The sequence below is a fragment of the Pelobates fuscus genome, chromosome 3 (genome assembly GCF_036172605.1).
Source record: "Pelobates fuscus isolate aPelFus1 chromosome 3, aPelFus1.pri, whole genome shotgun sequence".
NCBI lineage: Eukaryota > Metazoa > Chordata > Amphibia > Anura > Pelobatidae > Pelobates > Pelobates fuscus.
In genome coordinates, this window is record NC_086319.1 from 102,746,280 (window position 1) to 102,763,671 (window position 17,392).

At 38.8% G+C, this 17,392-nt stretch overlaps 1 protein-coding gene across 3 annotated transcripts in view; it reads right to left on the reverse strand.

Moving 5' to 3' along the window:
• Nucleotides 1-6,232: 6,232 nt before the first annotated feature.
• Nucleotides 6,233-17,392, reverse strand: part of NR3C1 (nuclear receptor subfamily 3 group C member 1) — a 231,607-nt gene continuing 220,447 nt past the window's right edge. For all 3 annotated transcript variants that reach the window (XM_063447391.1, XM_063447393.1, XM_063447392.1), the window contains exon 9: nucleotides 6,233-10,637. In XM_063447391.1, the coding sequence (XP_063303461.1) occupies nucleotides 10,485-10,637 (153 nt within the window). In that variant the 3' untranslated portion in view covers nucleotides 6,233-10,484. The remainder of the gene's footprint in view (nucleotides 10,638-17,392) is intronic.

Consider the following 17,392-nt stretch of genomic DNA (forward strand, 5'->3'; position numbering starts at 1 on the left):
GTTAATAATTATCTCACATAATCACTACAATTCTTGCACGCTTTCACTGAGAACTCTGGGGGATACATTCTATTAAATAATTTAAGTTGATCTCTTGTAATTAGACAACATTTTCCCCATAAAGTCAATGGAAAAGGTGCTCTTATATTAGCAGACTTAATGAGACACTATAGGCATCGAACAACTGCAGTCGCACTGCTCAATTCTTAAATCACTTTTGTTTCTGCCCACGCTACCCTAGCCACACCTTCCCTTGCTGTGACACACACATCCTGCACGAAAAACATTGCTTCATTTCCAATCATATGTTGCCTCATTTTAAAATGTTGTATCTCCTGCTTTGTAAATGGAACTTAAATCACACTGGAGGCTCCTGCAGATCTAGAAGCCTGTTAACAGAGCAGGAGATACAAAACTCTATATTAAACAGAATATGCATTAAAGGGAGTTTTAACATTAGATGTCACTTTACAGAAAATGCTCAGGAAAGCTGTGCAACTCACATGCAGGGAGGTGCATCTGGGGCTATATAAACAGTGTTTACTCTCCTAAATGGCAGAAATTTGAGCAGTGATACTGCAGAGGCATTATCTATACACCAAAACTGCTTCATTGAGCTGAAGTTGTTTTGGTGGCTATAGTGTCCCTTTAACAATTTCTTAAAGGGACACTATTATTTTAAAAAATCACCATTACCCAATATGAAAATATGCATCCATTTCATTATGCACTTTTTCATTGGGAGTATATAAAAAAACAACTGTATCTCTTACCTGCCCCTTTTGCAAGTGTTCCTGTATGTGATTAAAGTTTAATTTACAGAGCAGGAGATACAATCTTTTAAAGTATCCTACATCTGATTTAAAATTATACCATTTTGTTTTTGTCATGCAGGCTGTCAGTTACAGCCAGGGGAGGTGAGGCTAGGGCTGCAAAAACAGAAACAAAAATGAATGATCTCCTAAATGGCAGTGAATTGAGCACTGAGACTCCAAGGGGCATAACCTGTACACAATACCGGATTCATTAAGCTACAGTTGTTTTGGTGGCTATGGTGTCCCTTTAAGTTGCTGAGCTATAAAATGAGGCCTGAACCCAAAAACCATTAAATTGCACCTGTCTTCTACAATATTTTTATATATTTAATTTAGTTATAGATGAAATGCTACTCTCCACCCTTCACCCTTATAAGTGCCATTAAAGTGAGTCGGCAGCTAAGGTATGAATTCAGCAAAAGCACTGCTTTATGATGCTCTGATCATGCTCACTCAGCTTTTTAGAAAACTCTTAAACCTTCCTTCCAGAGTGAATCTCATGCACAAAGCATCATGGGAGAAAAATGTGTTTATTTTTTATTCTATGCTCTGGTTTTATCAAGACAGCTTGGCATATGATGTAATAATAAAATGAAATGTATTTAAAGAGAGTCAGAAAACAACCCATAGCTAATTCCAAGATAGAAATTTGGTTGTGCAAATAGAAGATCTCTTAAATTAATTGTAAATTAAAATGAAGAAAGCTACTGATACAGTAAAGATGAATGAAAATACACAAGTTGAAAACAATTAAAGGATCATTATAGGGTCAGGAACACAAACATGTATTCCTGACCCTATAGTGTTAAAACCACCATCTAGCCCCCCCTGGGCCCCTCATGCCTCCATTAATAGAGCAAAATATTACTGTATTCAAGCCTAAAGCTGTAACTCGGCATGCTGTTTGCCTAAAAAAAACAAACCAAAAAACAAAACAAGCAGTCTGCTGACATCAGAAGTGGTGGCCTGATCCAATCACAGTGCTGCCCCATAGGATTGGCTGAGACTGACAAGGAGGCAAATCAGGGGCAGAGCCAGCACAATTCAAACACAGCCCTGGCCAATCAGCATCTCCTCATAGAGATGAATCGAATCAATGAATCTCTATGAGGAAAGTTCAGTGTCTGAATACAGAGGGAGGAGACACTGAATGTTTGGATGCATTTTAGGCAGCCATGATCCAGGAAGGATCTCTAACAGCCATCTGATGAGTGACCAGTGGAGTTATCACTAGGCTGTAATGTAAACACTGCATTTTCTCTAAAAAAGACTGTGTTTATAGCAAAAAGCTAAAGGTAATGATTCTACTCACCAGAACAAATTCAATAAGCTGTAGTTGTTCTGGTGACTATAGTGTCCCTTTAATTTAGCTTATTAAATTTTAAAATTACTTTCCGCTTTACACTGTAATATTGGTATGGTGAGCTGATACCAGTAATCATCTTAATATATGGAAGTATTTACCAGTATTGTATTTGTTAAATGTGTACAAATTCTAAACCTCTGTTAAAGGGGAAACGGATGTATTTATGAAATCGTAGCCAACTAAAATCTCAAAATGAATAGTCTAAATTTTGTACAATATTTGGGACTCTATCATAGTACAGTACCAGGGGAGTTGCATATTCAATTTGAAGGTCCTAACAAGATTTAGAAGAATGCCTTAAACCTAATCTATCACTCAAAACCAAACAAACGATAAAGCATACCAACATACAATTAACTTAAAAATGTTGGAAATTCGAAGATTACAATGTTTGGCCAAAATATCCAAACTGGAACTAATCTTCAATTTAACCAAGTGTTCAGTTTGCCTCTTTAGGCTTAAAAACATGACAAAAATGTACTTGAATTTATTTAATCAGCAATATCAGAATATCATGACATTGACACTCCATGCCTGAACATATTAACTACATTTCTTTAGAGTAATAGAAGCAATTTGTGGAGGTAAAATTGTGCCAAACATTTTCGATCTTGCTCTTTGCTACCTAATATTTATTTTCAGGAATATATTGGCGGTAACCTATATTGATCGTTTTAAACAAAGATGATAAATGGTTAAAAATTCAAAGAATGGAGGAATTGCCATGGGAACCAGAAGCAAGTTCCTGACAATTCCTCCTTTTTCAGAAGTTCTACCATTGCTCTACATTTGTTCCAATAATACTTCTATACATCACCCTACTCTGGATTCACAGAGGTGCAAGTTGCCATTGCAGTCAGACACAATAAAAACATTGTGGCAATTGTATAGGGCCCAGCATCATGAAAGTGTAAAACAACTTTACTTCCTTAATCAGAAGAGATTATAGTAATCTTGTCCGATAAAAAAAAATATATATATATTTTTGTGCATTTGGCAAAGGACACTACAGTAGGCAAAGCCCTCCCTAAAACCTACATGCCACTGAAGGGGAGGAAACAAAATGACAAGTAGACATGTTGAATGCATTTTGAATAGGATACTTTGTCAACAGTTACATGCTTTAATAGACTTTAGTATTTAGTATAATATTTTGTTTGAGATAACTTATCAATATTGAGGTTTTGGCTTTAAATACTTTTATATGTTAGTCACAAGCAGGCCTGGAAAAGTATTGAGACTCCTATTATAATTGGGGCTTTACTGAAATTTTGTTTAGCTTTTATCGCGACTATTTTTATAAAATAAGTTGCAAAATCCACAAATACATGAATAAGCTAAAGTAATATTAATATTAACAACACACGCAAAACTTAATTATTTTTCAATTTTAATTAGTATTGGATGATTAATAGTACTTGTATATTTACCTCTTTTCCTCGTTTGTTTGATGTTATCATTATTATTGTTTGGTTAATTATCATATTTAAAACGTTCAATAAAACATTTCTGAAAAAAAACAAAAAAAAAAAACATTTGTTTTCCTAGCAGACTTAATTTATGGCAGCTTTGATTTACAACATTTCTAGACTATCAAATAAATACTTGGAGATAATCAATATAACCTTATTATCATCAAAATAGTAGAAAAAAAATATTTCCCACACCATTCATAGTGCACTTGAAAAGTAGAGAGACGGGTCCTAGTTTTTATGCCTGGGCACCAAAGCTTTGAATATTCTGAGGCCTTGCTTCCCTTATTTTGTTTCATCCACATTTGAATAAAACATCCCATTTAATTCCCAGCACCACTCCATATTCTTGCTTTTTTAGGAGTTCCCAACTTTATTTTGCTTAAAGGCACACTATAGTCACCAGGACCACTTCATTGATATGAAGTGGTGTGGGTGCAGTGTCCCTGTCCTTTTAACCCTGCAATGTACAACACTGCAGTTTTTTTTTTTTTTGTTTTTGAAACGGCAATGTTTACATTACAGGGTTTAGTCCACCTCAAGCGCTAGAGACACTTTCACTGCACTGAAAACCAGAGAAAAACGTAGTCACGTGACGCAACAGCTCATAGGGAAGCATTGAATACATTCTGTGTCTCAGACCCACTCATATAATCTAACATAATATTTTAGACAGTTACTGTACAAAATTCCAGTGGTGTAAAAATAAGGATTGACGGAGGCCCCAGATTTCTAAAAATGTCCATCAACTGCTCCTCAAGGTGACTTAAAATGGGGAGGATGTAAGATCATGTTCTGGATGGGGTTTCTGTCACTCCCTGGTTCACTCTGGTATGTGTGTGCAATACATATCGGGCCCCTGTGGTGCAGTTGAGAGTACCAAGAGGAACGTATACTAAGCAGAACTTAGATTTCCTTTGTCCACTAGTCAACAAGGGAATCACGACTTCCTCACCAACAAAGAGGAGTATGGTGGGACCACACAGAAATGTTGAGCCCCATACCATGAAGGTGGATAGTCAATACACCGTTTAACTGATACTTTACATTTCAGGTTTAACCAAGTTCTCAATAAATAGACTAAAGGAAAAATACAACAAATGTGATATTACAAAGATATATAACAAAGAAGACGTGAAGCAGTGTAAGGTGCAATGCATAAATGCCAAATAAGTAATCTCATAAAGAAAAATATAATTCAAATTATAAATGAGTGCATATATCTTATGTTCAGCATATTGATATTAAATAATGCTTCACTATTTCTGTATTTTGTTTTTCTCACTATATTGATTTTTTTTCATGCAGTAAACTAAACACATTTGTCTATCTGGGGGATTGTGTAGAATAACAAACATGTTGATGCGTCTTCATTTGAACTCTGGATCACATTTATAATGAAGACAGTAATTATTTGGAGGTATGTGTTTTCACTTATTATGGTCAATATATTTATAAAGTGTTTTTTTTAAATCTTTATGCAAAACATGGAAGTTTTGCTAGAACATATGTTTCCTTTTTTATCTTCACTATAGGCTTCAAAATACAGAAATTGTCAACGTATGCAAAAACTGAAGAGAAACAAAATTTGAATGTACATAGTGCAACCAATGTTTTTGTTTATTTAAATTTTAATAATGAATACATCTATGTATAATATACTTCAATAAAAAAACAAACAAAAAAAAGCACTTTTTTTTTTAACATATCCTAATTATTTCCTTAAATATACTAATTTCTAGTATGGATATTTGGAATGATTGTTTTTAAACAAGTTCATATGTTCGTACCTTAGTTCACATGATTTATAATATGCTATACACAAGGAATTGTGATTCACTATTTTATTAAAAGGACTCATCTTCAACGCTGGGACTTAAAAAAAAAAGTTTTAGATAGTTGGGTGCTTTAACTTCATTTTATTTAATCTATCATTTTTAAGACACATTTTCTTGATAGTTACTTTCCTGCAAAAGGATTAACCTTAGCAGCTTAAAACATAAAACCTCACCATTCAGCAGTCCACATATTAAAGAAACTCTTGTCAATACAACCTTATGAACTCTATGGACAAAATACAGTCTTGAAATACAAAATTTGAAACAAAACAGCTCTTAAAAAAAAAACACATTATACAATAATCTATTTGATTTTATGGTTAAACGGCAGCAGTAGCTTCTTTCTTAAAAAATATTTCTATTCTAATCTGGCATTTTGTATATGTATATTAGAAATATTTCAGGACTTTCTGTATTTTGAGTTCAACAATGCGTGGATATGTATTATTTATTTAACACTGTCTGGGAACAAATTAAAAGACAATTTTTCTGAAAAATGATTATTGCAGCTAAGTATGGGGAATTATAAAACATTACATTAGAGCAAAGCAGACCATATGTCAGATATATCAAATTCATTGAAGACAGTCATCAGTATCCCTAATTTATTTATTTCTAAACTTTGATTATAACTTTTCTAGTCACATTTTAACAAGAGGCTGTCCACCCTTGTCCAAAAAAACAATGAGCATTTCATGGAGGTAAAATCTTAATGAAGTGCTCTTAAAGCCCCTGTTATAGTTTTTCTGACCCCTCCAAATGTGACCGCAGGAACTAGCCTCCTCAACTTGAATGTTGTGCAAAGTAAGAACAGTGTATATGGTCACGATCAAGCTCAGTCCTTGTTTTGACGAACATATTTGCAGGGAAACCTGTGAATTATTTTTTTTCCTGGATTGTTATAGAAAATCGATCTAATGTATAGCTAACCAATCTGTACAAGGTCAAATAGGAAATGGAAACAAAGAGGCACCCTTAATACTTTGGTTTATGAGAAGAGGCAGCTTAAACATTTATTGGGGTAGGCAATAAACACAATTGAGATAACTTTACGAGTTTATCAAATTCAACATCTAAGCTCACAGATAAATTCATAATTGTATATGTAAATATAAATGTCCTATGTTAAAATACAATTTGGCCTGAGCTGGGAAATCTAAATTCATATATATTAAAATAATACCGTAGAAGGGTGTATACTATAATGTTGTATAACCCACACTCTTTTCTTGTGCAAAAATATATGTATATGTCCAGAGAGCATTTTAGGGATAATTTAAAATCTTTACTGTAGGGATGTATTTTCACTATTCAATTCAACAGAATCAATAAATAAGCAAACTATTCGCATAGATTTCCAAAGATTTGTAAGTGCTGATGCATTTAATGGATTGAGATTACAAAGCTTAACTTGCAAAAACTCTTAAAGGAGCTTCTAACCCTTTTAATTTGATGTCTAGCCTTTAAGGCATAAAGATCAATAATTTTTACATACAACTTTAAAAACAATAAAAAAAAAAAAAAACACACAACTTGCAACCTTAACAGAAATCTAAATTATGCACTACAGGAATATGGACAATTATTACAGTACATTGGGCCATATAACAGGTCTATAATGAGTTTACACAACAATAAACCAAACTCAATACTTAAAACTTTATAGAAAGAGAGAAAAAAATGAGCTTGAATAAAGATAAAACCAAAACGTTCAGCAAAATGAGACAGAATTCTTACTGTAAAAAGCTTGACTGAAAGAGTGCTACAAACAAATCTATTTTGCATTTGTAGTTTAGTTCTGACAATTGGAAAAAAAAATCATAGTGTAATTAAATCAATCTCTCCTTGAAAGCATGTATTCTGCTCCTAGTTTAAGCATGCCTGACAAAATAAGAGATTATTAAAACTGCTCTTAGTATAGTCTAAAGAGCTTTGTAAAGCATACAATGAAAATGTAATTCTCCTGATACTTGAATATGGTTAGTGTAAGTAGTTATGGATCACAGAGCACACTGTCCTGAATTCCTGGTTTATTTTTGTCCTGCCCTGGCTGACACCCACCAGCTGTACTTGGTTGCTAGTCCAACAACCTTTTACCCAGTCAATTCTTGCAGTTCTTTTAGTCTCTCTGAATTATACTAATATAGCGTTAACACAAAATCATTCTGGATTCCTGCCCTTTGGATTTATATATGTGCTCAAAGCCTTGAACAAGGAGGGTCTAAACATCAGAATGAATGGTAAGTCAACAAATTGCCCTTCCTCTCTTTGCTCATCAGTTTATTTTCTACTGTTTCAAAGATTTAGGGCTTATCCCATGTTAGCTCGTATCATATACTTTAACATAATGTACAGATGATCCCTTTAATAGTCCAATACCAATAAATGTGGTCACTACACTTTTATTCCACTTTAATCTACAATTCTGCACGTTAACTCACAATGGACATTATCAATGCAGCTACGGATGTAAAACCAATGATTTGCTTTCAAAAGTTGGTGAAAGGAAAATTGCTCTAAAATACATTTCTTGCCGTCTGGTGCAATATATGGCTATCATAATGCTGGGATTACGTTTCCCTACTTGTCTTGGTGTGTTAATACTGCATTTTAACTTTCCATTTATCAAATAAGCACAGACTAAAGATAACAATTCCAATACTGTCCTCAACATAGGAGATGGGATATATAATTCAGTTACGATTTTACTACTATTTTAGAAGTCAATTTTGGACGACACGCGTCAACCAAAGACCAAGAGGCCGGAGAAGTGTTACAATCTACGCCCATAGAATCCTGAGAAATTCTATTGTTTGTGTTCCAAAAAGATCTGCCTTGAAGTAAATCGCAGTTGCATTTTGCGTATAAAAAAGAAAAACCTGTACATTTTCAAAGTGAAAGACCAGTAAAAAGTTGAAAGTCTGACTTTTAAAAACAATTAAGAAATCTCTTCTTTATTAAAACTGTAAAAAGTGTCAGTCTGGTAGATATTTGTACCCTGTATGAATTGATACCTTCCAGTAGTGGAATTTCATAGATATTTGCACACAAAAATGAACACTTTTCCATTTGCTAAGTTCCTCCAAAAAGCTGACAAAAACAACTGAAACTTTGTGAAGACATGGCCTTGCGTTTACTAATAATCCCCAGAAGAACAGGTCCTACTTTTAGTAAGAGGACAAACTATCACAAGAAATAGAAAAAATATACACTGGAAAAAATCCTGCCAAAGTGCTTACAGTCTAGGCTTTTGTTTTGTATAACAAACACATCACACAATAAAACAGACATCAGCACTAATAAACAAGTTAATGCTTTTAACATTGTATGTTGAACTTCTTGAACGCCAAGACTGAGACACACTGGAATTTCAAAATGGCTGATTAAATGAGATTTAGCGGTTTCTTTTTCTTGCTTTCACTTGAAACAAAGCAATCAAAAGTGCTGAAGCCTTTCCACAATAAAGTTTTTAATACATTATATAAAGCATTTTATAGATATATGTTATTTCAAGCTGCAGTAGCCCTTTCATTTTCTACCCACATTTCCAATTATACCAATATGGCATACATTTAAAAACTGTAAATATAAAGTTGTTTTAGACATTTTGTACATAGTGACATTGCTTTTCCTTTTACCTAAACATTTTATATCTATCTATATAAATATATTCATATATATTTGACACACAAATATCTGTATGTGTGTCTGTGTATGTATACATATACATATATGTAGATAGATACAAGGTTTTTAATTTTGCTATTACCCTCTGGTACAGTGGCTTGTAGTGACCCTGATAAAAGTAAAAAATATTAATTTTTTCTGATTTAAAAAAAATAATAATTCAAATTAATGGCTTTTTAAATCAATTCTATTTTTTTTTTTCTCTTTAGTAATAAAAGCATATACATATACAAGCTATTGAAACGGCTACAGCAGCTTCTAATATAGTCTCTCTGAGCATCATATGGCACATGTGAAAATGGTACATCTCTGGCAACAGAACATCTTTAGATAACTATAATCTGCACTATGTGTCTACAACAGTGAGACTTGAGCAGCCCTTGCACCGTTTTAAAGCACTCTTTATGTGGGCAGGAAAGTCTGTGCTGTAGACAGGTTTGCTATCTATAATGAATCTCAAGATTTGTACCTGCACTAAGAATATTGTATTAGTTGCATTAAGTAAATGTTTTTACATTACAAATATCCAAATCTGTTTGGGTATGTAGCTGAAAGTGCTTTTTATTTATTTTTTAAATTTAAATTAGAAGCTTGTTAGAATAATTAAAAATAAAATATGTATAGATGTTTTTTTTTTCAGTTATGTTAGGAAAACTGTGAGCTGCCCCAGTCAAAAAATAAAATAAAATAAAATAAAAAATGTGTTTGTTTAAAGAATATTACAAAATAACAATTGTAAAGAAGGAAAAAAAAAGATTAACGGAGCAAGCCAGTTCACTTTGTAAAAATTTAGAAGAAAAAAAAAATGCTAGATCCAAACAGTAGCTTAAAAATAATTAAAAAAGGCACGGCTTCCCTTTTCTGATATACATGTGTAAACTTTCCTTATGTTACATGCAAAACTCTATACCATTTTTGTTTGTGTTTTTTTTCCTCCAAATTTGAACTACAGGAAAAAAAAAAAAACCCTGACAGAGAAGAAAAACAAACCCCATTTCCACCCCAAAAAAAACTAGCAGAACATTTATCCAAATGCCAAAATTACTAGCAGAATGTTCACAAAGCAGACTCTGGTTTATCCATTTCTTTTGCTGCTCATCTCACTTAGAGTGAAATTAGCCAATTTCCATAGTCCACAACATCTTGGCCCTCTGTAAACCACATGAACTGTAGTGCATAATTACAAAAGGAACACCATTGCAAGGACAATTACCATGTCTGATTTCTTTTTTATACAATGCAAAGCTATAATTTTACTTTTTCTTTCCTTAAGGCAACATTTTATATTCATATATTAGTAAGGCAGTCACTTCTGATGAAATAAAAGTCTCCTGATATTTCCAGATGAATATTTTGGTATCTGATTGCTGATGATTTCTTGCAACATCTCGGGAAACTCGACACTCATTGATTTATCAAGAAAGGAGTGGAAGCAAAATACTAGAAGATCTTCAACCACCTGAGAAAAATAAAGACAGAAATGGAAATGAAATAAAAGCCAAACTAAACAGGCACATATCGAAGGAATTCTTTTAAGAGAATTATGGTTCTGAACCATCAAACAAACTTGTTTTAAATTAACTCCCCAAGCACCATAACCACTACACCCTGCTGTTGTGGTTATAGTGCCAGTAGTGCACTGGCTCCCTTCTACAGTAAATAATCAGTTCTGCCCACAGTCAGGGCCGGATTAACATAGGGGCGGATGGAGCTGCAACTCCAGGCCCAGGCCCATGGAATAGGCCCATTTTAAAAATGTTTTTTTTTTTTTTTACACACTACTCTTAGGTTTGCCATCTGACTGGTATTTTACTGGCACAGCCGGTATTTAAGGCTGCCTGGCGGTGCCGGTATTGCAGTAATACCGGCAATACAAATGCAGGTATTTTTCTAAAAATAAATGGAGATTACTCTGCAATACCACTGTGTGTGGCGAGAGGCAGGGATAGGAAGTTACAGCATATCCCTGCCTCTCTCTACTACTCACTGATCTGTGGGGGAGCAGCTACACAGCACAGAGAGTTCAGACATCAGCTCTACAGCTCAGGTAAGTGAGGAATGGGGGGAAAGGTAGCAGGGACACATGGGGACACAGACACTAGGGGACACGTGGACACTGAGACACTAGGGGACACATGGGGACACAGACACTAGGGGACACAGACACTGGGGGACCTGGAAACACAGACACATGGGGACACTGAGACACTAGGGGACACTGTGAGACTTAGGGATATTGGGAGACACTGGGAGAAATGGGGACATAGTGTCTCCGTGTTCCAATGTCTCAGTGTTCCCATGTCCCCCATCCAGTGTCGCTAGTGTCGCAGTGTCCCCAAGTCTCCCAGTGTGCCTAATGTCCCCATGTGTCAGAGTGTCCCTATATGTCCACAACTGTCCCCATGTCTCCCAGTGTCCACAAGTGTCTGTCTCCCAGCCAGTATCCCCTAGTCTCCCAGTGTCCCCTAGTCTCCCAGTGTCTGTGTTCCCGTGTCTGTGTCCCTAGTGTCTTAGTGTCCCCAAATGTTTCAGTGTCCCCATGTCTCCCAGTGTCTCCCAGTGTCTGTGTTCCTAGTGTCTCAGTGTGCCTAGTGTCCCTATATGTCCCCATGTCTATGTCCACAACTGTCTCCATGTCTCCCAGCCAGTGTCCCCAGTGTCTGTGTACCCATGTCTCTGTGTCCCTAGTGTCTTAGTGTCCCCAAATGTTTCAGTGCCCCCATGTCTCCCAGTGTCTGTGTCCCTAGTGTTTCAGTGTCCCCATTTCACCCAGTTTCCCTAAATGTCTCAGTGTCCCCATGTCTCACTGTGTCCCCAGTATCCTAGTGACATCGGGAGACATTGGGACACTGGGAGACTAGGGGACTGGGTGACATGGGGACACTGACACTGTGATACATAGGGACACAGACAGTGGGTGACTTGCGAGACTGAGACACTGGGAGCAATCCATCTATACAGCAGAATCAAACTGTGAGTAGTTTGTTGGTGATTTTACAGAATATTCTCTGATGTCACTCCTTGTGATTATACAAATGATTAAGGCTGGTATTTTTTTCCAAGAAAGGTGGCAACCCTAACTACTCTTCACATACTCTTGCTTAAATGAGCACTATAGGGTCAGGAACACAATCATGTATTTCTGACCCTATAATGTGAAAACCACCACGCTGGCCCCTTCTTGCCTCCCTAAGTATAGTAAAATATAACTTGTATTCAAGTCTGCAGCTGCTGCCTCTGCCTCTGAACTGACTGCTGACATAATCAGAAGTGGTGGTCTGAGCAAATTACAATACTTCCCCATAGGGTTAGCTGAGACTGTCAACTAGGCAGATCAGGGGCAGAGCCAGCACAAGCCCAACATAGCCCTGGCCAATCAGCATCTCCTCATAAAGATAAATTGAATCAATGCATCTCTATGAGGAAAGTTCAGTGTCTGCACGCAGAGGGTGGAGACAATAAATGGCAGTGCTGCCAGTGGCGTACACACAACCCATGGGGCCCCGGTGCGAAAACTGATCCGGGGCCCCCCCCTCCCTCTGCGCAGGCTGGGGCCGCAACACATGGCGGCGGGCACCTGGTCGCAGGGCTGCGACCCGTGCGACCGCGGTATGTATGCCAGTGCATGCATAAACACATACACTTAAAGGACCACTACAGACACCCAGATCACATCAGCTCAATGAAGTGGTCTGGGTGCCAGGTCTCTCTAGTTTTAACCCTGCAGCTGAAAACATATCAGTTTCAGAGAAACTGCTATGTTTCACTGAGGGTTAATCCAGCCTCTAGTGGCTGTCTCATTGACAGCCGCTAGAGGATTTTCTGCGATTCTCACTGTGAAAATCACAGTGAGAAGACGCTGAACGTCCATAGGAAAGCATTGAGTAATGCTTTCCTATGGGCGGTTTGAATGCGCGCGTGGCTCTTGCCATGCATGTGCATTCGGAGCTGAGAGGCGGATGGGGACGGAGAGATCCCCAGCGTTAAGGGAGTCCGGCGCTGGAGAAAGGTAAGTGCTTAAGACACACACACACACACTCTCAGATGCACACATTTACTGACAGACACACACAAACATACTCAGTAACAGACACACACACTAACACACACACACTCACTAACACACACACACACGCTCTAACACTAACACTCACACACACACACACTAATACTAACACACACACACACTCACTAACACTAACACACTCACTAACACTAACACACTCACTAACACACACGCTCTAACACCAACACACACACACACTAACACACACACACTCACTAACACTCACTAACACACACACTCACTAACACTAATACACTCACTAACACTAACACACACACTAACACTAAAACACACACTCACACTCACTAACACACACACTCACTAACACACACACTCACTAACACACACACTCACTAACACTAACACACACACTCCCTAACACTAACACACACACACTAACACTAATACACACACTCCCTAACACTAACACACACACTCCCTAACACTAACACACACACTCACTAACACTAACACACACACTCACTAACACTAACACACTCACACTCACTAACACACACACACTCACTAACACACACACTCACTAACACACACACTGACTAACACACACACTGACTAACACACACACTGACTAACACACACACTGACTAACACACACACTGACTAACACACACACTGACTAACACACACACTCACTAACACACACACTCACTAACACATACACTCACTAACACACACACTCACTAACACTAACACACACACTCACTAACACTAACACACACACTCCCTAACACTAACACACACACTCCCTAACACTAACACACACACTCCCTAACACTAACACACACACTCACTAACACTAACACACACACACTCACTAACACACACACTCACTAACACACACACTCACTAACACACACACTCACTAACACACACACTCACTAACACACACACTGACTAACACACACACTGACTAACACACACACTGACTAACACACACACTCACTAACACACACACTCACTAACACACACACTCACTAACACACACACTCACTAACACACACACACACTCACTAACACACACACTCACTAACACACACACTCACTAACACACACACTCACTAACACACACACTCACTAACACACACACTCACTAACACACACACTCACTAACACACTCACTATCACACACACACTCACTAAAACACACTCACTAACACACACACTCTAACACACACACTCACTAACACTAACACACACACTCACTAACACACACACTCACTAACACTAACACACACTCACTAACACACACACACACTCACTAACACACACACACTCACTAACACACACACACTCACTAACACTAACACACACACTCACTAACACACTCACTAACACACACACTCACTAACACTAACACACACACTCACTAACACACACACTCACTAACACACACACTCACTAACACACACACTCACTAACACACACACTCACTAACACACACACTCACTAACACACTCAAACTTTTTTTTTTAAATCCCCCCAGCCTCCTTACCTGTGGGAGAGCTGGGGGGATTCCCTGGGGTCCAGTGGTGTTGCTGGCCAGGCTGTCACCCGGCTGGCTGGCGGGCGCGCGAGGGAGCACTGTCCCCTGGGTGCTCCCTCTTCAGCTCCCTCGCGCGCCGCGTACTGATGCTGGAGCCGGAAGATGACGTCATCTTCCGGCTCCGGTTTCAGTGCGGTGCGCGAGGGAGCTGAAGAGGGAGCACCCAGGGGACAGTGCTCCCACGCGCGCGCGCGCCAGCCAGCCGGGTGACAGCAGGGCCAGCCTCGGGGGGCCCTGAGGTGGCCGGCTCCTGGGCCCCCCAGCAGAAGAGGCTGGCCCAGTGACCTACATACCTGGGTCGCAGGGCGGCCGGGCCCCCTGGTGGGCCGGGCCCGGTCGCAGCCGCGACCCCGGTATGTACGCCACTGAGTGCTGCACACTAGGCAGTACTGCCCCAGGAAGCACCTCTAGCAGCCATCTAAGGAGTGGCCAGTGGAGTTATTTTCTCTGAAAATACAGAGTTTACTGCAAAAGGCCTGAATGGAATGATTCTACTTACCAGAACAAATACAATAAGCTGTATTTGTTCTGGTGACTATAGTGTCCCTTTAAGTTTGGAAACTTAAGAGGGATGTGTGGGAACAAAACTTGTGTGGACTGGCTGACAATAAAATTAGTTTAGGTAATGCAGACATTGGTCTCTCTAACACTGTGGCATGTCCCCTTTCTTCTACACTCACTACATACACCTTTTCTCTGTCTCAGACTATATACCAGGAACTTCTGCCTGCTAGTAAGAAGGTAAGGAGACAAGTGGACCAGCGAGTGCTAGTGGACAGTCCTTAGAAAGCATGGAGTGAGCGCATCATTAGATGCATTTATGTCAAGCTCAGGGTGCTGCCTGCATAGTATGCCCTTAGTTAAACAGCATGCATGATTGGCGGGCAGCCTGACATGCATTCATGCCAGGCTGTCCTTCAAATTCTTTGGACAGACATGCCCCCTTTTTGGGCATGTTCTCCCCTTTTGGCAGGTCTAGTAACGTGATTCGCACCAGTGGCCCACCCTTTTACCCCCGCCCATTGACTGCCTGCTTCACTGGACACTGCTGTTAGGGGTTATGGATTTACTTGAAAGATGAAAGCATAAATTAAAGAGAGATTAGCATAGAGTATGTTTTTTCTTATAGCTGCATCCTATGAGTTTCCTTCCAGCACCATCTCCATCAGATACATGACGCTTGAGCGGAATGACTGGTTTAGTGTTTTTTGTCGATTAGATTTCGTAATTAGGCCCGTCATAATTGTCAGCACCAGGCCCAGTGTGCTCTTAATCCGGCCCTGCCCACAGTGCAACCCCTACTTCTGGTCTTCCCCAGCAGGAAAAGTCTGTTAGATCCACAGTGCTCAGCAGGACTGGGCACACTGGATGAGGGCATCAGCTGAGCACTCTCGCCCAATGAGCCCAGTCCTGAGACATTTGTGCCTTTTCCTACAAAGACATCTGGCTCTTTCTGCAGGAGAAAACCAGATGCTGAGTGGGAAGTTGTCAAGCCCTACTAAAATGGTTTGACTATGCACTATGCCAAGGCGCCATAACCACTACAAGATATGTCTATGAGTAAAGCGTTCTGCCCACATACGATGCCTAGCTCATTCCGTTTAAGGATATCTCTTAACTTTGCCCAGTGAGGATCCAGGACTAGAAGGGCAATCTAAAAAGGTGGTAATTACAAGGGGGTGGGTCAGACCTAAAGTGGGAAGTCTGCCAGAAATGTGTCAGTTGTCTGGAAGTTTCCTTGGTCGGCCTCACACATGGCAGATCTTGGACAGACTGCATGGTCCTAGGGCTCTATTCAGCACAGTATAAATGCGTCTAATGACACGCTAAAATGAAACATGCCGTTTTTGAGGGCAGCAATCACTTTATTTCACTCTGGTGGAATAAATCCATTTGAAGCAACTTTACCCAGCACTGTGAAAGAATTTGAGGGCTACCTTAAGATCTGGGCTTAACTTTGTGGAGCACTGTGCCTTCTCATTGAATTAGTTGGTGAGGTCAGGGAACTGATTTTCCCAGAGTAGGGACACAAGGGAAACAAGCCAGGCTGGTTGGACAGTACGCTGAAATTGGCCTCACCAGATCCCGGATTGATGGAAGGCATGTTGTAGAGTGTAGAGAAAGAAAGGTTGCGCCAAAAGAAAAAAGAAAATAAAAGTAAAAAATAGTCAAAAATGGGTAAGTTCCAGTAAATATCAGAAGAAAAAATAGATATAGTCCCTAATTCCGCTGTGGGGGTATCTTCTCTTGTTGTATTAGTTCACACCATCTCGTGATATGGAAAACACAAGAAGAGAGGACCAATCGTGCGGAGTGTATACAATAAATGTAACAGTAGTGTAAATATATATGTCACACTCACATTTGGATGAGCTATAGCCAGCTCAGGGTTTGTAAGCATAGAGCGGAATAATCCCCGCTTACAGGATGTATTGGTGCTTGTCCTCCAAGGGGTTTGTCCAATTCTCAGGAGAAGAAGGAGATAAAAACAGCAGATAGTGCTCTCTGATGATATTATAAAGTAGTGAATAAAATGAAATAAAATATACTCACAAGTAAAGTGCAGGTCACACTGCACTTTAGA